The sequence below is a fragment of the Arachis ipaensis genome, chromosome B10 (assembly GCF_059453495.1).
Source record: "Arachis ipaensis isolate K30076 ecotype BB chromosome B10, ASM5945349v1, whole genome shotgun sequence".
Classification (NCBI taxonomy): domain Eukaryota; kingdom Viridiplantae; phylum Streptophyta; class Magnoliopsida; order Fabales; family Fabaceae; genus Arachis; species Arachis ipaensis.
The window spans coordinates 104,669,287-104,676,852 of NC_142435.1; the positions used below are offsets into that span (position 1 = coordinate 104,669,287).

At 40.5% G+C, this 7,566-nt stretch overlaps 1 protein-coding gene and 1 pseudogene across 1 annotated transcript; one reads left to right on the forward strand and one right to left on the reverse strand.

Annotated features, from left to right (window-relative positions):
* Nucleotides 1-258: 258 nt before the first annotated feature.
* On the reverse strand, nt 259-3,526 carry ILL3 (IAA-leucine-resistant (ILR1)-like 3). Its single transcript, XM_016325704.3, has 5 exons — nt 2,846-3,526; nt 2,638-2,763; nt 2,020-2,334; nt 1,613-1,741; nt 259-883 (listed from the first exon to the last, which is right to left on the reverse strand). The coding sequence occupies exons 1-5, from the start codon at nt 3,173-3,175 to the stop codon at nt 512-514; spliced, it is 1,272 nt and encodes a 423-aa protein (XP_016181190.1). The 5' UTR covers nt 3,176-3,526; the 3' UTR covers nt 259-511.
* Nucleotides 3,527-3,565: 39 nt separating this feature from the next.
* LOC148581171 (uncharacterized) lies at nt 3,566-7,301 on the forward strand (annotated as a pseudogene).
* Nucleotides 7,302-7,566: the final 265 nt, after the last annotated feature.

The following is a 7,566-nucleotide window of genomic DNA, read 5'->3' on the forward strand; positions in this document are numbered from 1 at the left end:
TATTTTATTGATGTTCAAAATGTGGGTCCTAGGATTTTCAATCTCTCTTTCATCCTATGAAAAGAAAGATATGTAAACTTAGATTTTTACCATATAATTCACCTTGTTGGAGCCACTTTTCTTGCGACGTCGGCATAGTCCCTGACGCCGAAACACAACGTTCCTGGTTTGGCCATTATTTTCGATGTCCTTAGACTTAGAGCATTGATAGCTGAAGCAGATCCTTGGAGAGACCACTATACAATGATGCACACAAAATTTAAATCAAGAATGGTCTTTATTTTTTTGGACTTTGAACCAAAAGTAAAAAAGGAATAAGGAGGGCCGCATTCAGAGTCTGGCTTTCTAACTATCCAAAAAAAAAAGGAACAAGGACCATGACAATGTGGTCAGTTCAATATACATTAAAGAAAACTCCATTGTTTCCAAAACCGCTCCCTCTATCTGTGTAGCATAACAATTGAACTAACTTATATGAGATATGCATGAAGTGCCACCAATAAGATGAATGTTACCGAACATTATAGTTTTTCAAGTACAGCTCAGCAACAGCAGCATGCATTGCGGCCCCTATTGGAAGAGCTTCCTCGTCTAGGAAGAAATAAGGAGAATGTGGGGAGTAAGTTGCTCCCACTTTCTCATTTCTGATTCCAATGCTATACATGACTCCCGGAATCACTTCTTGATAGAATGCAAAGTCTTCGCCTGCCATCACTCTCTTGGCTGCATGCACATTTCCTGGACCGAGCAGAAGTTGGCCGACTCTTTCGACATGCTGATGCAAACCTTTGTCATTGACTACTGCAGGATATGACGGGAAGATTCCGTCTTTGAAATCAACATGCGCACTGCATCTGTGCACAGCTGCCTGTCCCTCAATAACCTGCAAGTGTATTTCCCAACAACAAATGTTGAAACAACTTTTTCAGAACAAGACCATTTAGGATAACCTACACCATTCTCCATTGAGATTAAGTGATATTATACACAACCCTTTGATTTGTCATGCCTATAATAATTACCTGAAGGAGGATGCCAAGTGTCACATAATCCAAATCTTGGGAGAGGTTAGCGTATACTTTACAAATGCATGGGTGTCATGTTTAATATCATCTGACCGTAAACAGAGAAGTACCAACAAACCCAAATAAACTGCATTAAAATCTAAACCGATGCGGGAAGATGAGCAAGCAGAAGATAAGGAGGTACGTTATGTGTGAATTGCTATGTGGCTAAAAGTCGCAGATAGAATCGGAGATTTGTTGCAAATCCACGTTACTAGGCAATAGTTAATTGGCTTCAATTGAATGCCAGATTATATACTTATTGGGAAAGTAAAAACATATAGAATGCCATAACTGAACATTGCAACAGGTAGCAAGAAATACCAATTAAGACTATTCAGATGACTTTATGCTAACTGTAGATTCTTCTATGAAATAAAGATACACCCTCTTCCTCTGCTCACTTGGAAAAAAGATGCAACTCAATAAGAATATAAGGGAAACCAACCCAAAGCTGATTTTTCCTAAACCACAGAGATAATGGAAAATACAGATGAATAGAACTGTGCAGAAACTTGTTAAAGTTTCCAAATTGGCTATGAGCATACCTCTTTTATTCGCTGTCTAAAATGGTGCAACCCTTCAGTTGTCTGAACCCTCAGAGTGCCTCCAAATTTTACATGAGATGGGATCACATTTAATGCAGTCCCACTTTTGACAAATGTTATTGATATTACCTGTGGCCAACATATAATGGTCAGAATTCATTTACATTTTTACAAGCTTTTCTTATCATCTTATGTGATCGCTATATGGCTGAAACTTGAAAGTCTTTACAATTGAAATAGCATAAGCCAGGACCTGTTAGAGGAACAATGTTTTCTTTTCACTGGACCTGTAGGTATATCCATTGCTTAACTGAGATTTGAAGTGATGGCATCCGATTCAAATTTGTTGCAATTTAATGTTATTGATAGATCTGCTTTTGAAAGTCAAGATAGAGATTAGTACATACTAGACTTTGAAGGGGGTCACTTTCCCTCGAGACAAGCTGTTGCAGTGCCAAAATTGCAAATGATGTAGCCAGCAACGGATCCACACTATGATGAGGAAATGCGGCATGACCGCCTATTCCTACAATTTTCGCCTCAAAGCTGCATCCGGCAGCTGTAAAAGGCCCTGCAATAGATGCTATTGCTCCGGTAGGTGTCAAAGCATCAATATGAACACCAAATATTGCTTCTGCATCTTGAAGACCTCCATCTTTTATCACTTGGTTTGCACCTCTAGCTCCCTCCTCAGCAGGTTGGAAAACAAACTTCACAGTTCCCTTTATACCAAATAAGTAGAAAAGTGTTTCAAGTAAAAGATTTTGAGCAGACCCGCAAATACACAAACAGAAGAAAAGTATACTGACATCTTTCTTAACTTGTGTTAAAATGTCACGTAAAAGGAAAACTCAATACCTAATATCCAGATTGAGTAATGCTAAATACTTCTAATTCAAAATCTCACATCTATTGCATAGTGATGGGATGTTGGAAACTGTTAAGTTCCAACACTGAGAAACTTGTTAACTTTCAGTATAGCATTGTAACCGAAAATTGCAGCAAAATGAGAGTCTGAGAAGAACCTGAAATTGATCCTTGCGCTGATTGAGCAACTTTGCGGCACCAAGAAGCATTGTGGTATGAGCATCGTGTCCACAAGCATGCATTCTGCCTTCAATTTTACTCGCATACTCCCACTTAACAAGCTCCTAATTTAATTAACCATCTCCAAACATGAACCGAAGTCAAAGATACAAAACACGTTAGAAGTCAAATCAAGAAGATACTTACCTGCAAGGGAAGAGCATCCATGTCAGCACGAATAGCGATGACAGGACGAGAACCATTGCCAACTTGGGCAACGACACCGGTCTTGGCGAAGGGGAAGTTGTAGTGTATTCCAAGAATATCGAGTTCCCTGCGAATAAGAGCACTAGTGTTGTGCTCTTGGAATGCGAGTTCGGGGAATTGATGAATCTGCCTTCTCACCAAAACCAACCAGTCTTTGTCGTTGCGAGCAGCGCTTAGGATCTGTTTGGCATAGAGTTCATCCTCTGAGGTGAACACAGCTGAAGTGGGCGAGAGAAGAAGGAACACGACAACAGCTACAAGAGGATCCATAGTTCCAGGATTTACTCGTGTTTATGAGTTTTGAATCGGAGACCAAAACAATACTATCATTATCAATTAGGCAAAGCATTTGCTGGAGCTATGACCGTCACACACAGTTCCATGGTGCTGTCTAAAATTTTATGAACCTCTCCCATTTTATAATTTTTGTATTTATTTATTGGCAACCAAATTGAAATAACAAAAAAAAAAGAGTCACATGGGTCTATTCCATTTGTTTATGGTGAAGGATAAAGAGACAAATATGTACGTAAATATAGATATTCTGTGGGAGCTATTGTTATTGTGATAACTTACCGAAAGTATGTTGAAGGTGGTGTAGCCGTGTAGCATGCACTTTTGTTGTCAAGAGGAGCAGTGAGGCAGCAGAGAGGGGTGGAGATGGCTGGCTTGGGTTGGACTCGACCATGTGGTTGTGGGAGAAGTCCAGTAACGGGAATGAATAGGCCTTTTTGGGGTCTGAGCATGGGTGAAACTGGGCTGTGGACTGTGGACTGTGGTTTTCCTTGTCTTTATCATTTTGTAAAAAGGAATATTATGTCTACCATAAACAAAGGGAAATTACGTGGTGTGCACAAGAAAAGAAATCCAACAAGGCCAATGAGCCTTTGCTCACATGATATATCTCCTCTTTCAATTTCAAAGATCTCGGGTTCAACTTTTACCGACTGCAACTGAGGAGAAAAATTTAATAAATGAAGTATGTGGATGTATGTTGTACCTAAAATTGGAGGTTGTCCAATCCACCTGACCAAAAAAAAAAAAAAAAGAAATCCAACAAGAAAAGAACTCCAACAAGTGAAACTCTCCTAGATGTAAGGGGTATGGACGGATCATATTGAATTTTATTACATCCGAATTTATTCTAATATTTTATCGGATCTATTTTATACGATAAATTAATAAAATATAATTTTAAAGATTAAGTTTAATAAACATTATATGTATTTATATCAAATAAATTATTTTAAAAATAAAATAGTTGTTCCGAGGGTTACTTGAAACACTTATTTGGGCCTGATTGTGATGTCCAGATCTCTTTAGATGCCAGCGTCCGACTTGATGTGTCGAGGTACCGCCTATCCGAGTTCTTCGTGAGGAGGTGGGGATGATACCTGTAAGAGACTCCGATGCTTAAGTTAGCAAGAGTTTTAGACAGGTTTTTAGTAAATTAGAACGTGAATTATATATGGGGGTGCCAGTGTATTTATAGTAGAATCGGTGACCACCTTTGTTGGGATAGTTCAATCTTTTCTGATGGATAAGTGTTTCCTTTATCTTGGGAGTTTGTTCAGATCTACCTGAAGTATGATAGTAGGAGAGATTTCTGGAGGCAGTTACCTGCTTTGGGCAGGTAGGGCTTTAGCCTCTTTGAGTCGGTGCCCGACCTCTTTAAAGAGGTCGGACTTACTTGTGAGGAACACTTTTATTGGTGGACCTTTTTATCTTATTGGGCCTGGCTTTTATTTATTAGGTCAGGGTATAAACAGTGCCCCTGCTTGAGTTCGGATCCTTTACAAGTCGGACTTAAGCATTTCATGGCTTCTGTTTGCTAATGTCGGGCTCAAACACTTCGGGTTACCCGACGTGTTTGAAATTTTGAACGTTAGTTCTTTAATGATAGGCGAACATTGCACGACAGTTTTCCCTCAAAATCCACGCACGTTTAAATACAAGATTTGTTTGTTTTTATCCTTTATAAAGGTCTTTTTAGCTCTTCTTCTCCCTTTTTCGTTGCTTCTGAGAAAACTGCTCCCTTTCTCCTCACAAAGAACTTCCCTGTGCCATTTCGATCACTTTTGCTTCTTCAATATTTCTTTTCTTGGTCTTTGAAGAATTTTGCTGCTTTTGACGTGAGGATCGTCTGCGTTTGTGCTGTTTTAGGCGTGTTCTCCTTCTTTTCCACAGTCTTCGTTGAGGTTGGTCTCATTCCCCTTTTTGCTTTTTTAATGGAAAAAAGTTTGCTTCTGACTTTCTTTCGAATTTGATATTTGATGTGGAAAGCTTTGAAAACGTAAGCAAATAAGGATTCTGCTTTTGCACCACTGTAGTTATTACCCTGTTGGCTGTGCATTGTATTGCCCGCTTTGATGTGGTGTTTGCATAGGAGAGGCACCATTTGGTTGTTCTGTGGAAAAAATTTTGAAAAGAGTAGCTTTCTTTTGGCTTTTGTTGATTTGTCCGACCTGTTTGGGACGACATCTAACTTCTTGTGGTAACATTTTTTTTCTTTACTTTGAATTTGTAGGTGTAGCCTTTATGTCTCGCCGTGTCATTACAAATATATCGACTAAGTCTCTCTTAGTCTTAAGGTTTGGGTAGATAGTACTGTTCTTTGCTGTGTCCCTGTGACTGATAGGGAGTACTGTGATGAGTTTCGTAGGCATCAGAGTATCTGTGAGAATAGAGAGGATAAAAGAAACTATGTGTTAGAGCCACCCGACCCAGAGGAGAGAGTGTGTTTCCCCCGTTTTAGAGGAATCTGAGCGACCTTTCTTTTATGCCTACGGTTGCTTTTTTACCTGGTTAGGTGTCCGATTTCCCTTCTCAGATTTTGAAATTGACGTGTAGCGATCTAATAACCTTGCCCCTACCCAACTGCACCCAAACTCTTGTACATTTTATGAAAATGTACCAGCTCCTTATAGCTCTACAAAGAAGTCGGGATGGGTGTCCTTCCGAACTGTACAAGGTCGGAAGATTGTTTATATCTTTGACGATTCTTTCCATGATTTCAAAAATCACTTTTTTAAGGTTCGAGGTGCTGAAGGTGCCTGACCTTTCTTTCTACCCGAAAATCAAGAACCCCTTTTTCCTTTGTACTAGCAAGATACCCTTACCACCCTTAGGCGTAATGTAGCCGAGTTAGATGACGTGGAGAGGGGTGTCATAGATTTTCTGTTGGATACTTGGGTCAAGATTCCCATTTGGATACAAAAAGATTTTTGGGAGACCCCAGCCTTCTGAAATCCAAGCTCGGTAGCTCCCTCCTCCTTTACTTTTTGTATTCTATTATTTGTAATTGTCTTTTCTAAATGCATTCTATTTTGTTTTGCAGAAAATATGGCCCCGAAGTCGGCTATGAGATTTCTTAGGAACACTAAGAAGACTGTCATGACTCGGAGTCTTCAACAGCAAAAAGAGGTCGGAGCAGGATCATCTGTTCGATCTTCGCCGAGGAAGTCGGGGTAGGGTCCTTCGGGACCACAGGTTATAATTCCAACTCCTCTTTCCAAGCTCATTCCCTCTGAGCCTTCCTCTCCGTCCCCTTCTCCCACTGAGCCTCCTTCCAAGAAACAGAAAGTGGACAAGGGGGAGAGCATTTATACGAAGATTTTCAATGCCTTGGCCTGGGGGGAAGAAAATCTTCTCCCTTATCACCACGTAAGTATAGATGACGTGGCAATTTAGAACCACCTTCAAACTCTAGCACGTGGAGGTCTCCGTATAGTTGAGGTTTGGGCCACTCTTGCTAAGGAATTAAGGAACTCTCCTATACAAGCCATGACCAGTGCGTTGGTGGCTGCCCGAGCTGACGTGGAGAGGTTAAGTGAGATAAAGAAGCAGTTGGAATAGGAGAGAGAAACCTTGAGGGCTGACCTCAAGAGAGCTCAGGAAAGGGTTACCAAGTCGAAGGCCTCTGTTGCCTTGGCTGAGGTGAAGGTGAAGAAGTTCCAAGAGAGCTATACCCCATGTTTTTGGGGAGAGGTTGGCTCTCGAAGAGGAGTTGGAGAAGCAGAAGGAGAAATACGCTGACCTTGAGGAGTCAGCTACTTTGGGGATGGACGAGATGTTCGAGAATCTCGAAGCTCGGGTCAAGGTCTTAGCTCCGGACCTTGATCTTTCTCTCTTTAGCACGGACAATATTGTGGTGGATAGCAAGATTGTCCGAGCTCCAGACGAGGATGTGCATCTTCCTTTTAATCTGAAGACCTCGGAGCCTCAGGTCGGTCAGACCTCCACATCAGAAGCCCAACCCAAAGCTGCTATTTTGGAGACCTTTTCTTCGGCTCCCGGGGTTGTTTCGGTCGTGCTAGTTTCCATGCTTCCTCCTTTGCCCAAAAAAGACAAGGCCATTGGTGAGGACGTCGATCCTCTCTTTGGCGAGATTTCTTAAGTACTTTTATTTTTATTTTTAAATTTCTGAAATGGCCCGACCTGTGGGCTTAGAACACATTAACTTTCTGTAATAGTTTATAGTTTTCTGAACACTTTACCTTTTTCTTTAGTTGTTTTTCACAACTTTTTATTGAAGTAATGATAAAAAAATTTGTCTTTTAATGTTACGCAGCTCCTTTTAGGTTTTTGTAGTGGGGTATAATTTGCTTTGATCTTGGGGTGTTTAACAAATTTTTTGAAAGTTTATTGATTTCCTTTTATAG